At 61.1% G+C, this 24,992-nt stretch overlaps 1 protein-coding gene and 1 long non-coding RNA gene across 9 annotated transcripts; one reads left to right on the top strand and one right to left on the bottom strand.

Moving 5' to 3' along the window:
• The first annotated feature begins 1,555 nt into the window (after positions 1-1,555).
• On the top strand, positions 1,556-24,959 carry STK11 (serine/threonine kinase 11). Of its 8 annotated transcripts, none has more exons than XR_013408612.1 (11): positions 1,556-1,595; positions 1,916-2,995; positions 14,983-15,066; positions 15,913-16,002; positions 17,259-17,391; positions 17,467-17,603; positions 18,099-18,226; positions 18,821-18,878; positions 19,843-20,030; positions 23,372-23,576; positions 24,472-24,959. XR_013408612.1 is itself a non-coding variant. In XM_077976278.1 (11 exons), exons 2-10 carry the CDS (start codon positions 2,706-2,708, stop codon positions 23,558-23,560), a joined length of 1,302 nt encoding a protein of 433 aa, XP_077832404.1. In that variant the 5' UTR covers positions 1,556-1,595; positions 1,916-2,705; the 3' UTR covers positions 23,561-23,576; positions 24,472-24,959.
• LOC144336962 (uncharacterized) lies at positions 4,055-6,392 on the bottom strand. The gene is made up of 2 exons (XR_013409431.1): positions 4,703-6,392; positions 4,055-4,301 (listed from the first exon to the last, which is right to left on the bottom strand). It is a non-coding gene; the product is annotated as an uncharacterized LOC144336962 (long non-coding RNA).
• Positions 24,960-24,992: the final 33 nt, after the last annotated feature.

Consider the following 24,992-nt stretch of genomic DNA (forward strand, 5'->3'; position numbering starts at 1 on the left):
TGACCTCGTGATCCGCCCGTCTCGGCCTCCCAAAGTGCTGGGATTACAGGCTTGAGCCACCGCGCCCGGCCATTTAATGGGTTTTTAAAAATGTCTTGTGTATGGCAGCACACCAGACTTGTAGGAATTAGTATCAGTAGTAAATTTTTTTGTTTTTTAGGATGCTGCATTTTAAAAAATTTTGTAATAAAATTATGTATATCAAAAAAAAAAAAAAAAAGAAGTTCCGTGTGTAGTTTACACAGCACATCTCCATCCAGGCAGTTCAGAGAATCACTAGGAGGGGTTCTTGGAGGAGGTGGCTTTTGAGCCGAGAATTCATCTTCAAGGCTTCTTTCTATAATGGTCACCAAGTATTTCCTGAGTCAGTTCCATGTGTCCTGCAATTCTCTGAAGGGGCGTGGGACCTACGGATGCCACAGTTATCCAGCATATCCCCAGATTCCAAGAAGTTTGAGCATGAGCCAGCTATCAGTCCAGAAAACAGATATGAAAATAAGTCTGGGCTGGGGAGTGTTTACTCATCTTCTGTTTTCTGGGAGAGACCTTTTTTTTTTTTTTTTTTGAAACGGAGTTTCCCTCTTGTTGCCCAGGCTGTAGTGCAATGGCATGATCTTGGCTCACCGCAACCTCCGCCTCCCAGGTTCAAGCGATTCTCCTGCCTCAGCCTCCTGAGTAGTTGGGATTACAGACGTGCATCTGTAATGTCTACTAAAAATACAAAAATTAGCCGGGCATGATGGCGCACGCCTGTAATCCCAGCTACTCGGGAAGCCAAGGCAGGAGAATCGCTTGAACCTAGGAGGCGGAGGTTGCAGCAAGATAATTTGTTCCAGCAAAACAACGTGGCGCTAGTGCAGGAAAAGGTGGAAAGCACGGGGCTAGCACAGGAGGGTTCAATATTTTCAACCTTATCAAGCCGTATTTTGGCAACTCTTGTTTTTCACCAGAAGCCCCCGCTGGGCTCGTCCCAGCGCTGTCCTGAGGCTTCCCCCATGAGTTCCGACAGGGTAGAGGCCGCCCTGAGCGTTTCTCTCTCCCCTGGCCCAAGAGAGCCTTAAAACAAGGATTTTTGATTGGAATTGGCCACTTTGGGTTACTTTTTGACCCTTGACCTCCCCCCAAAGGGGGATCCGGGGGAGGGGCTCTGGTTGGGGTGGCCCCGCTCCTTCCAGGTCCGCGAGCCCAAGTTCTCGCCCACCAGGCTGAGCCCTCCCCGCGGCCGTTCAGCGAGGCCGTTGGCACCGATGACCTACGACCCCCGTCCCCAGCCCCTCCGAGGTCGCAGCCGTGGCCTCCCCTCCCTATGCCTGCTTCCCGCCCCCTGCCCCTGACGGGCGTCTCCACGGGCCAATGAGCGGGCCGTATCCACCCCTCGGGCGGGGCCAAGCGCGGACCAATCCCCGTTCGGGCGCCCGGCCGGGTCCAAACGCTCCAATCCTCAGCGGCGGTGGGGCGGGCAGGGGGGGCGGGGATTGCAGGTTCAGCCAACGGGTGGACACGTCGTCCTCGCGAGGAGGCGTGTCCTGCGGCCGGGCGTGCGGCGTCCGCGGCGGCGCAGGGAGGGGGAGGGAGGTAAACAAGATGGCGGCGGCGTGTCGAGCGCGGAAGGGGGAGGCGGCCCGGAGCGCCCGCGAGTGAGGCGCGGGGCGGCGAAGGGAGCGCGGGCGGCGGAACTTGCTGCCGCGGCCTTGGATGGGCTGGGCCCCCCTCGCCGCTCCGCCTCCTCCACACGCGCGGCGGCCGCGGCGAGGGGGACGCGCCGCCCGGGGCCCGGCACCTTCGGGAACCCCCCGCCCCGGAGCCTGCGGCCTGTGCCGCTTCGGCCGCCCGGGGCCCCGTGGAGCCCCCGCCGCCGCGCCGTCCCGCGGACCGGACGCTGAGGGCACTCGGGGTGGGGCGCGCGCTCGGGCAGACGTTTGCGGGGAGGGGGCGCCTGCTTGGCCCCGGCGACCACCGCGGGGGTCGCGGGTCGGCTCGGGGGGTGCCCAGTGCGGGCCCTCGCGGGCGCCGGGCAGCGACCAGCCCTGAGCGGAGCTGTTGGCCGCGGCGGGAGGCTGCCCGGACGCCCCCACCCCCCCCGAACGCTCGCCTGGGCCGTCGGGAGTCGGCGCCCCCCGGGAGGTCCGCTCGGTAGTCCGCGGCGGAGCGTTTGCGGCTGGGACAGGCGGCGGGACCCGGGCGTCGCCGGAGACACCCCCAGGGAAGTTGGGCTCTCCAGGTGTGGGGGTCCCGGGGGGCAGCGACGTCGCGGACCCCGCCTGTGGGATGGGCGGCCCGGAGAAGACCGCGCTTGGCCGTGTTCACGCTTGTCCGTGGGCCTGAGGTCCCCGGAGGATGACCTAGCACTGAGAAGCCCCGGCCGGCCTCCCCAGGGCCTCCGAGGACAAAGTTGACCCCGACTGGGCCGTTCCCCAGTTCCGAGGCCCGGGACCCACTGCAACTCGCGTCTGAGCCGCCGTCCCGGACGCCCGGTGCCCGCGGGTCTGCAGACCCTGCACCGGGCTCGGACTCGCAGCCGGGACTGACGTGTAGGACAATCGTTTCTGTTGGAAGAAGGGTTTTTCCCTTCCTTTTGGGGTTTTTGTTGCCTTTTTTTCTTTCTTTTTTCTTTGTAAAATTTTGGAGAAGGGAAGTCGGAACACAAGGACCGCTCACCCGCGGACTCAGGGCTGGCGGCGGGACTCCAGGACCCTGGGTCCAGCATGGAGGTGGTGGACCCGCAGCAGCTGGGCATGTTCACGGAGGGCGAGCTGATGTCGGTGGGCATGGACACGTTCATCCACCGCATCGACTCCACCGAGGTCATCTACCAGCCGCGCCGCAAGCGGGCCAAGCTCATCGGCAAGTACCTGATGGGGGACCTGCTGGGGGAAGGCTCTTACGGCAAGGTGAAGGAGGTGCTGGACTCGGAGACGCTGTGCAGGAGGGCCGTCAAGATCCTCAAGAAGAAGAAGTTACGAAGGATCCCCAACGGGGAGGCCAACGTGAAAAAGTAAGTACGGCTTGCCGGGCAGGCCAGTCACTGTGCGGATGGTTCTGTCTTCCTTCCTTCTCTCCTCCCTCCCTCCCTTACTTCCTCTTAACACCCAAAGCTGGACCCGGCCGGCGCCTGTGTCCTCCGTGCCGGGGAGAGCTTGGTCGGAGGCCTGCGTTACGGACTTTCACTCAGGCAGAGCCAGTTGTCGTAGCGGGGCGTGTGTTTGCTTGGGCTCTTCTGCATGGACGCCCTGGTAGCGAAACCCTCCTGAGAAGGGAGCGGCCCCCAATCCCCTAAGTCTAGCCCCGTGGCTCCCCCAGCTGTCCAAGGAGCAGAGGCGCCCAGTGGAATGAGCCTGTGTTTATTTGGGCGCCGAGAGTTTGTGTGCGGCCGCCAGCAGGTTTTGTGCGCAATGTGTGGCGGTTGCCGGGGCCAGGAGAAAATGTGATTTGTTTATCCTGTCGGAGGGGAACCCTGGGCTGCCAAAAATAACTGCACTGGCTTATCAGCCAGCAGGAGGGAAACGTAGCCTTTCCTCATTTGCCAGGGATGTGACGCTGGAAGCATCCCTGGCCCCCAGCGCTGGCAGCCCTGCCCGAGGAGGACTGTGCCTCCCTCCCGAATTGCATCCGGAAGACCTTACTTTTCAAACTGACTTCTTCAGGCATGGGGCTGCCGCTGGGCATCCCGGACGCCTCTGCATCTGTGCGCGGAGAAGCTCCTACCGAGGGCAGCACGGGCCGGCCTGAGCCTCTCCCAGCTGGTGGGGGGGGGGGTGTCCCTTCCTTATCGCAACCAGACACGCTGCACCTGCCGTCGCCTGGCGGGCCCTGCCCAGGCCCTGCCCCTCTCCCAGCCCTCTTAACTTTCATAACTTTGCCTCCTGTTTCCAAGAAAGGACCTTATCTACTGGGCTAGGCCTCGAGGGACTGGCAGGGACACCCTGCACAGGGCACCATGACCTTGGAAGGAGGTCTGGGGAGGGGCCCCTGCCCTGTCTGCTCTCACCTCCCTCCTGCTCAGGGGCCCTGGGGCTCACATACTTCTTTTTTTTTTTTTTTTTTTTTTTTTGAGACCAGAGTTTCGCTCTTGTTGCCCAGGTTGGAGTGCAGTGGTGCGATCTTGGCTCGCTGCAATCTCCGCCCCCTGGGTTCAAGTGATTGTCTTGCCTCAGCCTCCCGAGTAGCTGGGATTACAGGCGCTTGCCACTGCACCTGGCTAATTTTTGTATTTTTTTTTTTTTTTTTTTTTTTTAGTAGAGACAGGGTTTCACCATCTTGGCCAGGCTGGTCTTGCACTTCTGACTTTGTGATCCACCTGCCTCAGCCTTCCAAAGTGCTGGGATTAAAGGCGTGAGCCACCGCAACTAGCCAACACGCTTCTTAATCAGCATGCGGGCTGTGACATGCAGAAACCAGGGACACAGGCTCTGAAGTTTGTACTCTGGAGCTGGAGCAGTCGGGGTTAAATGGGAGCGGCTGGGAGGGGCGTGTTTCCACCAGGCCTTTCTGATATCTCAGCACCCAGTCTGGACGCGGGTAGAAGGCCAGTGCCTGGAGTAGGTGGAGCAGTTGCCCATGCCTGGTCTCTGTGAGATGGGTTGGTCAGGGGCTGGGCAGAGCCTGTGCTGGGGGTAGCAGGTGCCCTCTAAAGGGGCCAGTGACAGCCACTCTCCTAGCAGTCAGAAACCCATCCTTAGGGGTTGGGCACAGTGGCTCACACCTGTAATCCCAGCACTTCGGGAGGCTGAGGTGGGCAGATCACCTGAGGTAGGAGTTTGAGACCAGCCTGGCCAACGTGGTGAAACCCCGTCTCTACTAAAAATACAAAAGTTAGCCGGGTATGGTGGTGCATGCCTGTAATCCCAGCTACTCAGGAGGCTGAGCCAGAAGAATTGCTGGAACCTGGGAGGTGGAGCTTGCAGTGACCAGAGATCCCACCATTGCATTCCAGCCTAGGAGACAGAGCGAGAGTCTGTCTCCAAAAAAAAAAAAAAAAAAAGTCTGGTTTGAGTTTTGACAAACGTATATGCAAGGTCGAAGGGAAGACAGATGCTGGGGGGAGGAAGCCTAACTGTGAGTGCGAGCCCCCTGCTTTCCTGAACAGTCAGTGCAGGAGGTCCCAGGAGCTCAGGTGAGCACCTGAATGGTAGGGCGGAGCCTGAGGGTCTTGGTGGAGACAGGCCAGAGGGTTGCAGGAACCCAGTCTCGCCCAGTGCATGGGAGAACAGGAGGGAACACTGAGGCAGGGAGGCAGAGGAGTTGGCAGGACCTGGACTGGACCGTGCGGTGCAGCTCCCCACAACTTATGACCCCACCGGCCTTGAAGTGAGTGATGCACCCTCACTCCTGTTCAGCGTCCAATTTCATCCTGGCCCTGAGTGCAACGGCTTTGCCCTTGTGAGGCCCCCTGGGCTGAGGGGTGAGCCCTGTCCCTTCCTGGCCACCATCTGCAGGGACCGTCTGCCATCAGGAGCCGCCCGGTTTGCAGCTGTGATTTAGGAGCCACTGCCACTCCTCCAGCCCCCTGGGTGCTGCCAGGGGGTCCCCCTACTCTGGGAGCTGGTGTGTCCTGACTGGAGGCTGCCACGTGCAGAGTGCCGTCAAGCAGAAGGGGTGTCCACTGCCCAGCCCTGAGGCCCAAGGCCTTGGCCAGCCTTGCTGCCAGCGCTGCAGGGAAAAAGCCTCCTTTGTGTGTGGGAAGCTTAATAAACTCTGCTCAGATTGTGTCTCGCAGCGAGTGTCTGGAACCTTCCAGACAAGCCTCAGGCGTCCGGTCCTCCAGGTGGTGTGGAAAGCGTGGGCAATCGCCAAGGGGGGTGGGTTGGGGCAGATGGAGCCAGCATGAGTCCTGTCCCTTCCCTTCCTTCCCAGAAAGGCAGCCCTGGACTCCGTGCCTTGTCCCCCTCTCACCGGTAAAAAGTGTAATCTTGTTAGAAACAGGAAAGTTCCAAAAAGCATCAATAAGTTAAAAAGAGGGCTGGGCATGGTGGCTCACGCCTGTACTCCCAGCACTTTGGGAGGCTGAGGAGGGCAGATCACAAGGTCAGCAGTTTGAGACCAGCCTGGCCAACACGGTGAAACCCGGTCTCTACTAAAAATACAAAAATTAGCTGGATGCGGTGGCTCACGCCTGTAATCCCAGCACTTTGGGAGGCCGAGGTGAGCGGATCATCTGAGGTCAGGAGGTCAAGACCAGCCTGGCCAACATGGCGAAACTCCATCTCTACTAAAATACAAAAATTAGCCAGGAGTGGTGGCAGGCGCCTGTAGTCCCAGCTACTTGGGAAGCTGAGGCAGAAGACTCGCTTGAACCCGGGAGCCGGAGATTGCTGTAAGCTGAGATCACGCCACTGCACTCCAGCCTGGGCAACAGAGTGAGACTCTGTCTCAAAAAAAAAAAAAAAAAAAATTGGCCAGGTGCGGTGGCTCACGCCTGTCATCCCAGAACTTTGGGAGGTTGGCCGGGCGCGGTGGCTCAAGCCTGTAATCCCAGCACTTTGGGAGGCTGAGACGGACGGATCACGAGGTCAGCAGATCGAGACCATCCTGGCTAACCCAGTGAAACCCCGTCTCTACTAAAAAATACAAAAAACTAGCCGGGCGAGGTGGCGGGCGCCTGGAGTCCCAGCTACTCGGGAGGCTGAGGCAGGAGAATGGCGTAAACGTGGGAGGCGGAGCTTGCAGTGAGCTGAGATCTGGCCACTGCACTTCAGCCTGGGCGACAGAGCGAGACTCCGTCTCAAAAAAAAAAAAAAAAAAAAAAAAAGAACTTTGGGAGGCCAAGGCGGGTGGATCTCCTGAGGTCGGGAGTTAGCCTGACCAACATGAAGAAACCCTGTCTCTACTAAAAATACAAAATTAGCTGAGTGTGGTGGTGCACGCCTGTAATCCCAGCTACTCAGGAGGCTGAGGCAGGAGAATCACTTGAACCCAGGAAGCAGAGGTTGTGGTGAGCCAAGATCATGTCATTGTACTGCAGCCTGGGCAACAAGAGTGAAATTCCATCTCAAAAAAAAAAAAAAAAGCGCCGGGGCCGGGCATGGTGGCTTATGTCTGTAATCCCAGCAGTTTGGGAGGCTGAGGCAGGTAGATCACAAAGTCAGGAGTTTGAGACCAGCCTGGCCAACACGGTGAAACCCCGTCTCTACTAAAAATGCAAAAATCAGCCAGGTGTGGTGGCGCGTGCCTGTACTCCTAGCTGCTTCATCTGAGGTCAGGAGTTCAAGACCAGCCTGGCCAGCATGGCGAAACTCTGTCTCTACTAAAAATACAAAAATTAGCCAGGCGTGGTGGTGGGCGCCTGTAGTCCCAGCTACTCGGGAAGCTGAGGCAGGAGAATCGCTTCAACCTGGGAGGCGGAGGTTGTGGTGAGCCAAGATCCGGCCATTGCATTCCAGGCTGGGCGAGCCTGGGAGAGGAGTGAAACTCCGTCTCAAAAAAACAGTTAATTAAAATAAAATAAATCAGTGCCGTAGGCTGTTTCTGGTAGGCAGTGGTTACCTGGGGTGGAGCAGAGAAGGCCTGGAAGGGGTCGCCTGCTCCCAGCCTGGCTCACCGTGCTTCTCGGGGGACAGCAAGGCCGGCTGCTGCTGCAGAGCCCATGGCAGAGTTCTGCGGGGGCGCAGGCAGAAGGCCGCCATGCCTCCCTTCCCCTTTCCACCCCAGTGAGAGTGGGCTCGAAGGCAGGGAGTGTGCCCGCCTTGTGGAGCCTCCATAGAGGCACCCAGGGTTTCCGTGAGCGCATAACCTGGCTGCGTCCCCCGGCCCTCCCCTTTCCTGTCATTTCCACCTGTTGCAAAACACTGTGCTTTCGTGTCTTTTCTTTCCACCTGTTTGCAAATGTGAAAATCACCACTGCCGTTTCAAATGGGCCCAGGTCGGGGCTGTGGCTTTCCCATCCGCACCGCCCCGGCTGTGTCCAGCCAGGAGGTGGGAGGTGGGCGGCACTGACTGTGCGTGGTTGGGGCGATGATTGGCAGATGCTTGGACCTATGGTAAAGAAGATTTTCGCAAGTTGAGCGTCAGTCCTGGACTTTGTAGATGTTTACATCCCAGGCATTCTTTATGGGGTTCCAGCATCTGTTCAGGCTCCTGCGCCCGCCATGTGAGGCCTGGGTGTCCTCGAGGCCTCTGTTTGTCCCCCTCTCTGGGCAGCAGGAGGGACAGCTCTGAGACCCAGTGGGAGCTCAGGGGCTGGGCAGCCGCAGAACAGCGTGGGTGATGGGTCCACTGGGGGTTCTGGGCTGGGCGCACAGTGGGCTTCTGGTGCCCAGCCAGCTGGGGCAGGCCTGGAATGTTGGTTCCTCGCCCAGGATCTGGGGTGCTGCGGTAGCTGTCAGGGAATCAGTGAGGCGGCCGGATGGCCCGTATGTCCCACAAACGCCACGGTGGTGCTCAGATGGGACTCAGTTTTCTTAACAGCTTTTTTTTTTTTTTTTTTTTTTTTTTTTGGAGACAGGGTCTCACTGTATCACCCAGGCTGGAGTGCAGTGCCGTGATCACAGTTCCGGGCTCAGGTCATCCTCCTACCTCCAGGGTAGCTGGGACTACAGACGTGCGCCACCACACCCCTCTAGTTGTTTGTAGAGATGGGGTTTCGCCATGTTGTTCAGTCTGGTCTCAAACTCCTAGACTCAAGTTATCCGCCTGCCTGGGCCTCCCAAAGTGTTGAGATTACAGGCGTAAGCCACCACTGCACCCAGCCAATGGTTTTATTGGCATGTAATTCACATATCATAAAGTTCAACTTTTTATTTTTATTATTTTTTTGAGACAGGGTCATACTCTGTCGCCCAGGTTGTAGTGCAGTGCCGCGATCTCGGCTCACTGAAACCTCCACCTCCTGGGTTCAAGTGATTCTCCTGACTCAGCCTCCTGAGTAGCTGGGCTTACAGGCGCCTGCCACCACACCTGGCTAGTTGTTGTATTTTTAGTAGAGGAGAGGTTTCACCATGTTTGCCAGGCTGGTTTTTAACTCCTGACTTCAAGTAGTCCGCCTGCCTCGGCCTCTCAAAGTGCTGGGATTACAGGCATGAGCCACTGCTTCGCCACGTTCAGCTTTTATTTATTTATGAGATGGAGTCTCTCTCTGTCCCCCAGGCTGGAGTGCTGTGGCACGATCTCAGCTCACTGCAAGTTCCGCCTCCTGGGTTCACGCCCTTCTTCCACCTCAGCCTCCCGAGTAGCTGGGACTACAGGTGCCCACCACCACGCCCGGCTAATTTTGTTTTTGTATTTTTAGTAGAGACGGGGTTTTACCATGTTAGTCGGTATGGTCTCAATCTCCTGACCTTGTGATCTGCCCGCCTCAGCCTCCCAAAGTGCTGGGATTACAGGCATGAGCCACTGCACCTGGCCTACCTTTTTTTCTTTTTTAATTTTATAGAGACAAGGTCTCACTGTGTTGCCCAGGCTGGTGTTGAACCTCGGACCTTAAGTAATCCTACCCGGCCTCCCAAAGTGCTGGGATTACAGATGTAAGCCATAGTACTGGGCCTAAAGTTCACCTTTTTAATGTGTGTAATTCGGTGGCATATAGTACAGTGACAGAGTTGTGCAACTATTACGTCTGTCAGCTTCCAGAACATTCTCATTATACCCCAGAAGGAAACCCTATCTCCATCAGCCGTCAGTCCCCATTCCCTCCCCAGTCCTGGCACCCACTCATTCCCTTCCTGTCTCTGGATGGGCCTGTCCTGGACATTTCACATGAGTGGCGTCACACACTGCGTGGCCTTTTGGGTCCGGCCTGTCTCACGGAGTGTGCTGTCCTCAAGGTGCATCTGCGCCAGTGGCCTGGGTCCGAGCCTCGCTGCTGTTCATGGCTGCGCCACGTTCCAGGGTGTGGCGGGCCCCGCCGCGTTTGACCTCTCATCTGTGGCTGGACACTCGGGCTGCTCCCGCCTCTGCCTGTGACTGGCGGCTGCTTCTGTGCACGTGTGCTCAGCGGCGTCCCGCTGGAATCCTCCAGGGCCTTGTTTCAGCTGCATCAGGAGGGATTCAGGGACCTGGGCACTCAGTCTGGAGCTGGGAGTTCCCGGGTCTCCATGTGCCTCCCAGTCCTGCTTGGAGCCGTGGGCGTCCGTCTTTTCCCTGTATGGTCTGTTTCTAGGCAGACAGAGGCTCCTGTCCCCACCTCTCTGTGAGCTTGAGTGACTCTCCTTCCTACTTCCTGTCCTGCTAATCAACAAGTCGGCTAAACAATCCACTCTGGGCCGGGCGCGGTGGCTCACGCCTGTAATCCCAGCACTTTGGGAGCCCGGGGCGGGTGGATCAGGAAATCGAGACCATCCTGGCTAACACAGTCAAACCCCGTCTCTACTAAAAATACAAAAAAGTTAGCTGGGTGTGGTGGTGGCACCTGCAGTCCCAGCTACTCTGGAGGCTGAGGCAGGAGAATGGTGTGAACCGGGGGCGTGGAGTTTGCAGTGAGCAGAGATCGTGCCACCGCACTCCAGCCTGGGCGACATAGTGAGACTCCGTCTCAAAAAAAAGAAAGAAAGAAAGAAAAAAATGCACTCTGCCTGGGCATGCCCAGTGGGTCCCTAACGTGGCATCTCGGAGTGGCTGGCGACGCCCCAGGAGCCGGGCTTCCCCTGGTGGAGGCACTTCCTGTCCTCGCCAAGCTCTTGGGTTTCATGGGGTCTCCTCTTCCGCTCTTTTTCTGACTGGAGACGTCCGAGGAAGCCTGGCAATCTAGAGAGGCTGACGCGCCCCCAGCATCCCAGAGGTGACTGCCACCGGGTGGGGGCGGCTCACCCCCGCTCCTCCCTGGCATAAATCTGGGGACTCGCGCCTGCGCAGAATGCCGTGGTCCCTTTTAATTAAACAGGCAACCCAGGGTCCCTTGGTCTATGCCAACCTGCTCAGAAGTGCCTGGGCTCTTCCACGTTTCAACTGTGGTGTGTCCTGCTGCTGTGAAGTGTCCCTGTTGAGGTGGAGGCAGGGCAGGGCACCTCCGCTGAGGGCGGGTTCCTGCTGTGCCCGTTTCCCCGTCTGTAGAATGGGGGAGACTCGGTGTCAGCAGGGAGGTTTCTGTGGGGGGGAGTCCTCCACCCTCATTTGCATTTAGGGCTCTGAGGCTGCACGCAGGTTGAGCCCCTGGCTTTGCTGCCCCTCCTCAGGGTTAGGACTGTGCTGGCGCCTGGGTGGGTGGGGGGTGGTGCCTGCACAGGCAGCAGGAGGTGGGTGAGAGTGGTGCTGGACCTGAGGGCCCGTGGCTCCCTTGGCCCCACTGAGGAGGCTGCACAGGGTGTCCTGGGCCACCTTCCCTGCCTGTAGCTGGCTCTTGCTGAGGGAAGGGGCGCTCTTGCCTCATGGTGGAGCGTCAGGCTCTCAGGCCCTGTGTGTCGGAGCATCCGGACCCTGCTGTCTGAAAACAGCACCCTCCCCGCCCCCCACCAATCATCTCCTCTGAATAGAAGGCAAGTCTTGCCTCCTGGGAATGCCCTGTGACCCTCGTCAGCGGGGGAGGTTAGGGCACACACAGCCCTGGGGAACAAGGGGACCTGGGGCTGAGCCGGGCCTCTGGGGCCCACCCCGAGCTCTCCTGAGCAGCCTGGCAGGCAGGAGGGCACTGGGCCCTAGGGCCTTTGCTGAGCCCAGCCTGGCCCTCAGCGTCCCTCTCAATGTTCTGGGCGCCTGCCAGGCTGTGGATACAGGCCCTGGCCAGCTCTAAAAATAACCTTCCCGGGCCCTGCTGGGAATTGGTGCCACCACCACATAGCCTGGAGAGAGCCGAGACGCAGGCTTCCCGCGAGCAGCCAGGCCGAGGTGGCCAGTGGAGGTAGGGGGACGTGCTCGGGGCTGGGCAGTCCTGCAGGGCACCAGGCATAGCCAGGGGCCGGAGCCAGTTGCTCACTGGCATCTCTTCTGGGAGGACTGTGTCCCTCTGTGCCCCTGTCCCCGTCACCCACCTCCCTTTCCCTTCATCCTGCCCTCCCAGCCCCTCCCCAAGCTGGCGGCCCCTTGTCCAGGCCCAGCCCCAGCGCAGCCTGCAGCCCTGGCAGAGCCCAGGCCTTGGCCTTCTGAGGTTGTCCTGAGAGCATTGAGCAGTGAGCCCTGGGATTGGTGCACTGGGAGGGAAAGGTGAGCCGAGGCTTCCTGCAAGAGGCAGCCCTGGGCTGGGGGTGGGCAGCCTGGGTGATGGGACACCCCTGCCCCCCTCAGCTTTTTTTTTTTTTTTGAGATGGAGTCTTGCTCTGTTGCCCAGGCTGGAGTGCACTGGTGCGATCTCGGCTCACTACAACCTCCGCCTCCCAGGTTCAAGCGATTCTTGTACCTCAGCCTCCCCAGTGGCTGGGATTACAGGCGCCCAGCACCACGCCTGGCTAAGTTTTGTATTTTTAGTAGAGACGGTTTCACCGTGTTGACCAGGCTGGTCTTGAACTCCTGACCTCAGGTGATCCTCCCACCTCGGCCTCCCAAACTGTTGGGATTACAGGCGTGAGTCACTGCGCCCGGCCCCACAGCTGTTTTTTATGCTCCATGCTTGGGCTTCCTGTTAAGGATTAAAAAAAAAATTTTTTTTGAGATTTAATTTGAATACTGTACAACTCACTTGTTCACAGTGTGCAATTCAGTGGCATCGAGTACATTCACATGGCTGTGCAACCACTATTTCTAATTCCAGAACATTCTGTCACCCCAAAAGCCAGCCCCATTCCCATTGTGTCAGTCTCCATCCCCTCCACCAGCTCCTGGCCACTCTGAATCCACTTCCTGACTCTGGATTGGCCTGTCCTGGATATTGCACAGACATAGGATCCTGTCGGCCGGGCGCCGTGGCTCACACCTGTAATCCCAGAACTTTGGGAGGCCGAGGCAGGCGGATCACGAGGGCAAGAGATGGAGATCAGCCTGGCCAACATGGAGAAACCCCGTCTGTACTAAAAATACAAAAATTAGCTGGGCGTGGTTGCGGGCGCCTGTAGTCCCAGCTACTTAGGAGGCTGAGGCAGGAGAATGGTGTGAACCCCGGAGATAGAGGTTGCAGTGAGCTGATATCACGCCAGTGCACTCTCGCCTGGCGACAGAGTGAGACTCCATCTCAAAAAAAAAAAAGAAAAAAATAAATGGGATCGTGTCATCCCAGCGCTTTCGGAGGCCGAGGTGGGCAGATTGCTTGAGCCTAGTACAAACGAGACCAGCCTGGGCAGCATGGTGAAACTCTCTACTAAAATACAAAAATTCGCTGGGCGTGGGAGCACACGTCTGTAGTCCCAGCTACCCGGGGGGCTGAGGTGGGAGGATCGCTTGAGCCTGGGAGGCGCACTCCAGCCTGGGCGACAGGGAAACCCTGTCTCAAAAAAAAGAAATTAAAAATAGAAAGGGCATCACACACTGTGTGTCCTTTAGTGTCTGGTATCTCTCAGTGTGACGTCCTCAAGGTGCATCTAGGCTGTGGCTCGAGTCAGCCTCGCTGGTTTTTGTGGCTGAGCCGTGTTGAGTGCGTGGATGGGCTCGGCTGACCCTCATCTGTGGACGGGCCCCCGGGCGGTTCCACGTCTTGGCTGCTGTGAGCACCTTGTGCACGGTTTCTGCGTGGCATGTGCTGTTCCTCAGGGTGTGTACCTGGCAGTGGAGCTGCTGGCTCCCAGGTAACGGACCTTTGGAGGAGCTGCAGACTTTTCCACGCCCACCCACGGGCTCCTTGTCATTTTGTTGTTGTTGTTGTTGTTGTTTTTATGAGACAGGGTCTCATTCTGTTGTCCAGGCTGGGGTGCAGTAACGCGATCACAGGTAATTACAGGCTTAAGTGATCTTCCCATCTGAGCCTCCCGAGTAGCTAGGACTTGAGGCATGTACCTCCATGCCCGGCTAATTGTTGTATTTTTAGTAGAGACAGGGTTTCGCCATGTTGCTCAGGCTGGTCTCGACTCCTGAGCTCAGGTGATCCACCCGCCTTGGCCTCCTGTAGTGCTGGGATGACAGGCGGGAGCCACTGTGCCTGGCAAGGTCAATAGTTTGGAGAAAGGAAGCAGCTGCAGAGAGGGCTGTGCTCTGTGACCTGCAGAGGGGACCATGCTCTCTGGCCTGCTGGGCCAACCCTTGTGACAGGCAGACAGGGCGGCAGCTGCGGGGGGCAGTGACAGGCAGGTGGGCGTGGACGGCAGGGGGGCAGCTGCAGGGGGCAGTGACGGGTGGGTGTGGATGGCAGGGGGGCAGCTGCAGAGTGGGCAGTGACAGGCGGGTGGGCGTGGCAGGACCCCTCGATGTCTCCTTCTGTGGCTTCTCCTGGTGCCCCTTCCTATGGGCCATGCTTCCAGCTCACCTGCGGCCCACCCTCCAAGGAGTGGGATCCTCTGAAGAGCTGGGAGCCCTTGGCGGCAGGGGGCTGTACTGTGTGACAGAGCCGTCACCAGGACCCCAACCCACCCTGGCTCCTGCCATGGCCCAGCTTCCATCTGTGCTGCCATTGCAGTAGTCCGGTTTCTAGGAAGCAAAACTGTTACTGAGTTACGAAGCTCAATTCAGAGTGTCCTTTGGGAGCCAAGGCGGGCAGATCACAAGGTCAGGAGAGCGAGACCAGCCTGGCCACCATGGTGAAACTCTGTCTCAAGGAAAATACAAAAAATTAGCCAGGTGTGGTGGCGGATGCCTGTAGTCCCAGCTACTCGGGAGGCTGAGGCAGGGGAATCGCTTGAACCCGGGAGGCAGAGGTTGCAGCGAGCTGAGATTGGGCTACTGTGCTCCAGCTAGTGACAGACCAAGACTCCGTGTCAAAAAAAAAAAAAAAAAAGTGTCCTAACTGTGTCCTCCAAAGCTCTCACTAGCTGGTGACAGACTGGAGGGTGCTGTGCTCCCACCCTCTACCGCCCCGAACCTGGACATGTGGCCCCTGCAGGGCCCTGCCCCAGCACTGTGAACCCACGGCTTCTCTCCAGGGAAGGGCGGAGGTGCGCCACCTCCATGGGGAGATGGGGAGGCCCAACTCCAGGGATCCGGGTCATCGTCCTGACATTGAGGTTGGCTGACACCCCCCTGTCCTCTCTGTCCCAGGGAAATTCAACTACTGAGGAGGTTACGGCACAAAAATGTCATCCAGCTGGTGGACGTGTTATACAACGAAGAGAAGCAGAAAATATATCCTTTCTGGTGTTGGGGCCGCGGGGCCTCCGTGGGAGGGGCTGGGGCCCTGGGTCCGCCTGCCCCGAGGCCTGCTCCCCTTCCTGTCTACTTGAAGGAGACTGGCACACAAAGGCAGTGGCCTTCCCTGGCTTCCTGGAAGTCAACCATTGTGGCAGCAGCTGAGCAGCTGCTGAAACGGGCCCCGAGCCCCGGCCCCTGTGTCCTGTGTCCTGTGTGCTGGAGCCATGGGGTGTCAAGACCCTATTTTCTCATAGTCTTCTCCAAGGCTAACCGGGATGTGGCCAGGGTCTGCCTGAGGCAGGCCACGCAGGCTGAATGTTGTGGGCCATTTTGGTCGTGGCTGAGCGTGTCCTTGTGTCATCGGTAGACTCCCCCCATGGGTCTTACGGGCACAGCTTCCCTACGGGGACTTTGCTTGAGGCCCTGTGCCCAGAGCAAGAGCAGAAGTGGTCCTGAGGCTGGGGCTGTGTTCAGAGTCACGCAGTCAGGGGCCGTGGGCCCCATCCTGTGTGGACCCGAGCCTGCTTGTGGGGGCGTCCAGGAGGTATCATCCCCCGCCCATGGGCGGGGTGGGGGACGTGAGTCCCGCAGGAACACTGCCCCAAGAGTCAGCCCTGTCCTCCACTCCCATGGAGGCTCCTTCCTCCCAGACGCTGGGGCCTTTTCAGAGGGGTGTGAGGGCAGGGTGGGCCCTGGTCCGAGGAGGGGCAGGGTGGGCCCTGGTCCGAGGAGGGGCAGAGTGGTTGCGGAGGGTCCCTCCAGAACCCCTTCTCTGGCCCCTGTGCTCTCCGGGCCTGTGAGTGGGGCCGCCCCCTGAGCTGTGTGTCCTTAGCATCCCACGTATATGGTGATGGAGTACTGCGTGTGTGGCATGCAGGAGATGCTGGACAGCGTGCCAGAGAAGCGTTTCCCGGTGTGCCAGGCCCACGGGTGTGTGCGCGGGGCAGGGGCTGGGGTGAAGCAGGGGCTGGGGGCCGGGCAGGGCAGGCTCCTTTCCCTGTGGCCACACGGCTTGTCCTGATCTTCATTGACATGAAGGCCCAAGTTTTTTATTTTTTTTGTTTTATTTTTTTTGAGACGGAGTCTCGCGCTCTGTCGCCCAGGCTGGAGTGCAGTGGCCGGATCTCAGCCCACTGCAAGCTCCGCCTCCCAGGTTTACGCCATTCTCCTACCTCAGCCTCCTGAGTAGCTGGGACTACAGGCGCCCGCCACCTCGCCCGGCTAGTTTTTTTGTATTTTTTAGTAGAGACGGGGTTTCACCGTGTTAGCCAGGATGGTCTCGATCTCCTGACCTTGTGATCCGCCCGTCTCGGCCTCCCAAAGTGCTGGGATTACAGGCTTGAGCCACCGCGCCCGGCCTTTTTTTTTTTTTTTTTTTTTGAGACGGAGTCTCACTCTGTCGCCCAGACTGGAGTGCAGTGGTGCGATCTCTGCTCACTGCCAGCTCCGCCTCCCTGGTTCACACCATTCACCTGCCTCAGCCTCCCGAGTAGCTGGGACCATGGTGCCCGCCACCACGACTGGCTAATTTTTTGTATTTTTAGTAGAGATGGGGTTTCACCGTGTTAGCCAGGATGGTCTCGATCTCCTGACCTCATGGTCCACCCGCCTTGGCCTCCCAAAGTGCTGGGATTACAGGCGTGAGCCACCACGCCCCGCCCTGTGAAGGCCCAAGTTTTTAAAAACAGTTTTGGGGACTCCTGTGTGTGGTATCCACGGGCAGGGCTGCTGTCAACCTCCTGCCTCCATCTTTGCTGGGCCTGCTGCCTGAGGCCGGCAGCTCACCCCATCCCGTCCCAGCAGCCACCTGCCCCGACCGGACCTCCTGGTACAGATCTGTTGGCTGCAGAGTCAGGGCCCCTTGCTGCTGCAGGACTGCAGGGGCAGGGAGGGGCCTGCTGTTTCAGCAAGCCTTTGGGGTGCAGCCGGCCTGTGGCCCACAGGGAAATGAGACCTGTGGACATCCGGGGCCCTGCCAGACGTGACTCGGCCGGATGAGGGTGGTCACTGCAGGCGCAGGCCTGGCTCCCTACTGGACCCAGCTTTTCCTCTGTCCTGTGTGCCTGGACCTCCGTGACTCCCCAGCTGGGCCTGTGGTGGTTGGGAGGCTCCCAGGCGGCTGCAAAGGGGACCCCTGTGAGGAACAGGGAGGCCTCGGTCCCAAGACAGGTGTGTGCTGCCCGCAGGTACTTCTGTCAGCTGATTGACGGCCTGGAGTACCTGCACAGCCAGGGCATCGTGCACAAGGACATCAAGCCCGGGAACCTGCTGCTCACCACCGGGGGCACCCTCAAAATTTCCGACCTGGGCGTGGCCGAGGTAGGCACGTGCTAGGGGGGGCCCTGGGGCGCCCCCTCCCGGGCACTCCCTGAGGGCTGCACGGCACTGCCACAGGCACTGCACCCGTTCGCGGCGGACGACACCTGCCGGACCAGCCAGGGCTCCCCGGCTTTCCAGCCACCCGAGATTGCCAACGGCCTGGACACCTTCTCCGGCTTCAAGGTGGACATCTGGTCAGCTGGGGTCACCCTGTAAGTGCCCCGGCCCCGCCCCGGCACTCGCCACACGCACAGCCCGGAGGGGCCTCTGCATCTTGGGCAGCTTCTGGCCTGTGGGTGCAGGGCGTAGCCACCAGCCTAGACCCTCGCTGACCACAGCCACTGGGGGTGCTTACTTTATGGAGACGTAGCTCACACGGCAGATGGTGGTTCACCCATGTGACATGCAGCCTAGCCTGTCAGGGATCTTCACAGAGTGTCACAACCAATCCTCCTCTCAGAGCCCCACAGGAAAGCTGGGCGGGTGAGAGTGGCTCCAGGCCCCTCCCCGGGTGGGTCCAGAGGACGCTCCTCTCTTGCCCCATGGCTTCCACTAGTGGGAGGCGGTGAAGACAGAGGTGTCCTTGAGTCCGCAGGGCCTGTGGTCCAGCAGCCACGCGAGGGCTCCGTCCCTGGGGCAGAGGTGGGGCTCCCGGGGCGTCGACCACCTTGACTGACCACACCTTTCTTCCCTCCCCTCGAATGAAGCTACAACATCACCACGGGTCTGTACCCCTTCGAAGGGGACAACATCTACAAGCTGTTTGAGAACATTGGGAAGGGGAGCTACGCCATCCCGGGTGACTGTGGCCCCCCGCTCTCCGACCTGCTGAAAGGTGGGGGCCTCGTCCCTCTGCCCACAGCCCCAGGGAGGCGGGGCTTTTGTGCAGAAATGCAGGGTGGGGGGTGTTAGGTGGGGGGCTATTGGCCCTGAGACCCCTGCAGGCACTGAGAGGACTGAGCGGAGAGGCCGGCCTCCCACTAGGGCCTGGTTTGTGGGTCCCTCAGCTCCACCCTGCTTCTGGGCCCTGTTCACCTTTCAACTCCCACCCCTGAGGGCAGTGCTGCCCTGCGCCTCCCCCAGCCCCGCCCTCGGGGGCTCCCTGGCCTGTGTCAGGCTCGTCCTGCTGCACTTCCTGTGTGTGGGCAGCAGGTGGCACTGGCCGTCTGTCCGTCTGCCCAGTGGCCTTGGGAGAATGGAACTGCCCTGCCTGTCCAGCCCAGCCCTGTCTCCCAGGCAGGCACGCAGAGGCTGTCCCTGGCCTGTCCCCTGGAGTCGCCTCTGTCAGGGAGGCCATCTCAAGGGGGCCCCCCTTGGGAGCATCCAGGTATCACCTGGGGCCTGACAACAGAGGCTGGTCAGGTGGGGATGATTGGTGGGGTCTCGGGCCTGTGCCTGGCTGACTGGCTCCTCGCCGGCTTCTCCTCAGGGATGCTTGAGTACGAGCCGGCCAAGAGGTTCTCCATCCGGCAGATCCGGCAGCACAGGTGAGCGGCCCCTGGGGGCAGTGGGGCCAAGACCACAGGGAGGCTGGCCACGTGTGCAGCTGGTTGAGTGGGCACCAGAGCAGGGCATGGTGGGGGTGCTGGGCTGGGGCCAGACCCCGTGCAGCGCCCGCAGTTCTCAGGGCCCAAGTGGGGTCTCTGGGCAGTGCCCTGTTAGTGGCCAGACAGGCCTTGTCTGAGCTGGGGTCTGAGTGAGGACGTGCATCCGTCTCTGCCCTAGGCATAGAGACACACCGGGAAAGGCACAGCTGGCCCTGAACGCTGGCGAGAGCCCCTCTTTTTACCCTCCTCCTGGGGCTCCCAGCAGCACGGTCTGGTTGGGATCCAGCCAAGGGCACCCAGCTCTGTGACAGGGAAGACAGCAGGCCCCGCAGTGCGACCTCCCTCGCCTCGTGGGCTCTGCTCCTCTGCACCAGCCCCTGGGGTCGCTCGAGCCCCGAGGCCCCCCAGAGACCAGCTCTGGGAGTGGGAGTGTCCGGACCCCTGAGGCGCTGGTGCCGATCGTCCCTTGGGGATCTCTGCGTAGCTCAGGGGCAGCTGGGAACCGGGCGGGTGCTGGGGCTGCCCCCATAGGCTCCTGGGTTAGGATGTATTCATGGCCCCCCAGACCCCCTTCTGGCCTTTGCTGACGTCCGTCTGGTGGGTGCTGGCTTCTGAGTGCCACCTGGGAGACAGGCCTGAGGCTGGGCGTGGCGGGGGGTCAGGCCTCAGGGTGGAGGGGACATCTGTCAGGCTTGGAGTGAGGTCAGGGCTACAGACTGAGGTCCTGGCAGCCTGCCTGCTCCGGGAGGGCATGGCTGAGCGTCTGGTCACAGCCACCCGGTGCGCGGCCTGGTTCCGGCTCCTGAGCGTGCAGCAGGTACTCTGAGCACAGAGGAGCCAGGTTGGGCAGCTGCACCGTCCTGGTGCGAGCCTGACACGCACCACTGCTTCTGGGCGTTTGCAGCTGGTTCCGGAAGAAACACCCTCCGGCCGAGGCGCCGGTGCCCATCCCGCCGAGCCCGGACACCAAGGACCGGTGGCGCAGCATGACTGTGGTGCCGTACTTGGAGGACCTGCACGGTGCGGACGAGGATGAGGACCTCTTTGACATCGAGGACGACATCATCTACACTCAGGACTTCACGGTGCCCGGTGAGTCTGGTGGGGGCCCCTGCCCAGCCCTGCTCACTCGGCTGTGACGTCCCACAGGAGCAGGGCGCCTGCCTGTCTGCAGTGAGGACAGCTTCTGCCCTCTGGTGGCCAATCCCACGTCCCTGAAGCCTCCAGCCCACCTGCAGGCCGCCTCCGCCCTGGGGGCAGCTGGGACACGGCTGAAAGGCGTGGGGGCAGCGGGGGCACTGGCCAAGGCCTGTCTGGCCAGGAGGCTTCCCCAGGTGTCTCTCCGGGTGCTGCCTAGCCAGGCACCGCCCACCAGCCTTGGCCTGAGCCCCAGCAGGAGCAGGCGGGGAGCCCCAGGGTCGGGGGAGGGCGGGTGAGAGTCAAAGTGCAGGGTGGCCCCTCAGACAGCCGGCATTCGAGGGTCCAGTGGCCCTCCCTCCCACCATCCCTGAGGCCTGCCCGCTGGCCCTGATGCCGGCCGCCCTTCTTCCCCAGGTGGCGAGGAGGCGTCTGAGGCAGGGCTTAGAGCGGATCACGGCTCACAGAAGAGCGAGGGCTCAGACCTTTCAGGAGAGGAAGCCTCGCGGCCGGCGCCGCAGTAGTGCCGGAGGAGGAGCTCAGGGCCTTAGCATAGGGGCGGCCCGCACTGGCAGCCAGCCCCTCCCCGCCACGCTCCGGCTTGCCTCTGTTCCGCCTGGGGCTGGGCTGTGTCATAAAGCGATGTGCAGTGTATCTGCAGATGGATGCTTGCTGTGCTCGGCTGGAGCATGGCAGGGGCTTTCTGTTTCACTGTATCAGCATGAAGTGGTGGGCAGGGGCCAGCCTGAGAAGGGGGGTACACCAGGCAGGTTGGGATGTGAAGATCCAGGGGACAAGGACCACCCCGGGCCCGAGGGTCCCAGAATAGTGGGGGCCCTGCAGAGAGCCTCATCCCTCAGCACCCCCGTGCCCCTCAGCAAACCTCTAGGCTCAGCTCAGTAGCTGGTCCCCAGGAGGGTACCATGTGAGGACCCCGGGAGAGCACAGTGGGGGGCTCCAGGGGGTGCAGTGTGGGGGGGCTCCCCTGGAGGGCACAGTGTGGGGCCCCCGGGAGGGTACAGTGTGGGGGCTCCCCAAGAGGATGCAGCATGTGGGGGCCCCCCAGGAGGGTACAGTGTGTGGGGGCCCCCAGGGTCAAAGGGTCTCGCCTCCTGGGCTCTTGGATTTGTGGCACCGTGGCCGTCGCGTCTGTTGGGACGGGAGGTGCTGCTGGGCACCCTGGTCACTGGGGTGTGCTGGGAGGTGGGGTCCCCTCATGGCGCCCATCCTTGGGGCCTGGCTGCAATTTGACCCCAGGTCCAGGGCCTTCTGCCTTTCAGAGCTCTGGGGCCCCGAGACGGGCAGTCAGGCAAATCCCAGGCAGGAGGGCCAATTAGGGCAGGGCCAGCCCAGGCAGGCCGCCAGAGCCCTTGCTGGGACGTGGACCACACGCTGACCCTCACGGCCGCCCCTGCAGGCCAGGATTCCTGAGCCAGGACCCGGCACTGGCTTCCCTCCAGGCCTGTGTGAGACTGCCCTGTGTGGGCTGCCCTGGGGTGAGGTACCGGGGAGGAGGGCAGGGGTTGGGCCACCTTTTTCATGACCCTGCTGAGCCCACTGTGGGTGGTGGGAAGGAGTACCCGGCAGAGTGGGGTCCGCTGGGACCACTTGGCATGGCTGAGGCCTCGGTACTCGGTACTGGGTGCTCAGGTGCTGACGCCCTTTCCACTGCTCAGGCGCTGGGGACAGGCTCAACTTGAGGCTTCAGCGTGAGCCCCATCCCTGACCTGCAGAGCCCCCTTGCATCGGGGCAGGACAGCCCAGCGCCCTTGGGTCAGGGTGTTCTCCACACTAGGCCTGGGCTGCTGCATTGGCCCCTGCATGGCTCCACTTTGGCCTTGCCTGTCCCTACCCAGGATGGGGGTCCTGCTGCCGACACCCAGAACCAGGGAAGGGGCTTGGGGCAGGTCCTGGGCACCAGCGCAGACAGGCGTGTGGGGTGGGAGAGGGGACCGAGGGTCCCAGTGCCTCGTGGGGGCAGGGCCCTGGTGGCAGCTGTGCCACTGATGCAGAGCTAGGGCACCTTGTCTACCAGGTTGGCCCCATGGGAGTGGGCACAGGGTCTGCCCCAGCGGAGATGGGCTGGGTGTAAGACCTATGGGTGCCATTGATGCCTCCTGACCAAGGTGCTTTTTTTTTTTTTGGAGACAGTCTTGTTCTGTCGCCCAGGCTGGAGCGCAGTGGCACAATCTCGGCTCACTGCAACCTCCACCTCCCAGATTCAAGCAATTCTCCTGCCTCAGCCTCCTGAGTAGCTGGGACTACAGGTGCGCGCCACCACGCCCGGCTAATTTTTGTGTTTTTAGTAGAGACGGGGTTTTACCATGTTGGTCAGGCTGGTCTCAAACTCCTAACCTCGTGATCCACCCGCCTCGGCCTCCCGAGGTGCTGGGATGACAGGCGTGAGCCACCGCGCCCGGCCCAAGGTGCCTTTTTAAAGCCAGTGACTTCCTGTGCACACGGTGGGAGGTGTATGGCAAGTCCTGGAAGCTGCTGAGTCAGCCACCGGCCCCTTCTCGGAGCTGGGGCTCTGCACGGGGCACATGAGCTCTGGGGCAGCCCAGGGCAGCCTCCCACTGACGGCGCCTGGGAGGGGCCTTGGGGGTGGCTCGGCAGCCAGTGTGTTGGCGGAGTCCTCACAGACCACCACAGCTCCTGGCAGGGACAGCACGTGGGCAGCTTCCTGCACTTCCCCCGCCATTATGAGGACATTGTCCACCTGGGCAGGGTGGGCAGCCCCAGGCCTGTGAGTTTCACAAGACGCTGGTGCTGGTTGGTGGCCGGCAGAGACTGGGGGCGGCTGGGGGCCCTGGCAAGCTGAGCTCTACTCCCCACGTGGTTCTGTGCTGGCATTTCGCCTGCCTGGCCTGAGCCTGGCCCTCCTGTGTCCTCACAGGTGAGCATGTGGTGGCTCCACCTTTAGAACCAACCATGGGCCAGGGCACCCCAGGGGAGCACGGGAGGGTCCTGCCCTGTCCGCTTGCCGCCTACTCAGGAGGCCCCTGTAGACAGTACCTGGGTGGGGTCCCACCTGGGGCCGTGGCAGGTGCAGCAGATGGGGTGGAGGGGGCATTCCTCCCAGGCCATCTGTGGGAGGCTCATCCCCTGGGGGTGCCTCCCGGAGCTGCTGGGGGACAGCATTTCAGGTTGGAGAGACTTGGGCCTGACCCGGGGGTGGGCATGGCCTGGGCCACAGCTGTAAGTGTGTCCCTGTGCTGGGGGCCAGCCAGGTTCCTGCGGCTCTGGGGGTGCGGCCCTAGGCTCAGGCCACACTTGCCGTCTCCCTCCCAGGACAGGTCCCAGAAGAGGAGGCCAGTCAGAATGGACAGAGCCGGGGCCTCCCCAAGGCCGTGTGTATGAACGGCACGGAGGCGGCGCAGCTGAGCACCAAATCCAAGGCTGAGGGCAGGGCCCCCAACCCCGCCCGCAAGGCCTGCTCCGCCAGCAGCAAGATCCGCCGGCTGTCGGCCTGCAAGCAGCAGTGAGGGTGGCCACCTGCAGGTGGGGTGCGGCGGGACCCGGGCGGGGCATGTGGGGACACTGCAGGGATGCCACAGCCAGCCATGAGCATAGCCCACGCCAGTCATGGCGGCTGTCGAACGGCTGCGCATAGTTGCCATGTAGCCTTTGGGTAGCTTGGCCACGTAGCAATCCCCACTGAGGGTGGTATCTCCGGGCCTGGTGTCTGGCTAGCGTGCTGGTCACGGAGGCCTACGTGTGGCAGGACTCTAGGGGGTGTCGTGCCATCCTCACAGCCATCTCTCAGAGTGGGTGCATTTAGAGGACCCTGCCCTGGGCCTGGCACACCCTCCCCATGCATGGGCTACTCCCGGGAAAGGCTCACGTTGGGCTCAGCCCAGAAGCTTTTGAGGCATGAGTGAGTGGTGGGTGGTGGGGAGGGGCGGCGACCTCCATGGCCCTGCTGGGCTGCCCCAGGCTTTGAGCCAGCTGCCAGGTCTGGCTGAGGCTGAGTCGTGCCAGACGCTGCCCTGTCTCTCCGTGTGTGCCTGCTCCCTCTCCCAGCCCCAGATGTCAGAGACCCTTGTCACCTGCTGAGGATGCGGGGTGGATGGGAGCCCGAGGCTGAACCCCCTGCCTTGCCACAGCCCCTCTCCCAGGTTTTGGGGGTCACTGCCTGAGTTACGTGTCTATCCCCCAAATGGGTGCTCACAGCCCATCCACCAGCGTCAGAGCCTGCCAGACCCTACTACAAAAGGCTACACTTAATGTATCCCGGGAGTGACTCAAGGGTGGCCTTCCCTGGCCTCCCCTGCTGCCCCACTGGAGTGTGGTAGCCCGATGACTGCACCTCAGCTTCTCCATCCTCCCAGGAGCCCGAGGGAAGCGGAGAACCGGTACCCAGGCTGACCTCTTCCGTCCTCCCTCCTCCCTGCAGCCCGTGTCCAGGAGCCCCGCCAGGTGCCCGCGCCAGGACCTCAGTCTTCCTGCCGGTCCCGCCCGCCCTCCCGGAGAGGTGGCTGCCGTGCCTCTGTGCCGACCACGCCCCAGGACCTCCGGAGCACCCTGCAGGGCCGGGCAGGGGGACAGCAGGGACCGGGCACAGCCCTCCCCTCGGCCGCCCGGCAGTGCACGCTTGTTGACTTTGCAGCCCGGGGCAGAGCCTTCCCGGGCAGGCGAGGGAGGAGGGAGGCGGCCTCGATGCACTTTACGTGGAGACTACTGGCCCCGCCCGTGGCCTCGTGCTCCGCAGGGCGCCCAGCGCAGTCCCCGCCGCAGACCAGCGGGCGGGTGTGGAGACCAGGCTCCTGGCCCTGCCATGCATGCAGCACCGCCCGGAAGCCGCGCGGCCACTTTGGTTTTGTTTGGTTGGTTCCATTTTCTTTTTCTTTTTTTTTTTTAAGAAAAAATAAAAGGTGGATTTGAGCTGTGGCTGTGAGGGGTGTTTGGGAGCTGCTG

This window comes from Macaca mulatta, chromosome 19 (genome assembly GCF_049350105.2).
Source record: "Macaca mulatta isolate MMU2019108-1 chromosome 19, T2T-MMU8v2.0, whole genome shotgun sequence".
NCBI classification, from domain to species: Eukaryota; Metazoa; Chordata; class Mammalia; order Primates; family Cercopithecidae; genus Macaca; species Macaca mulatta.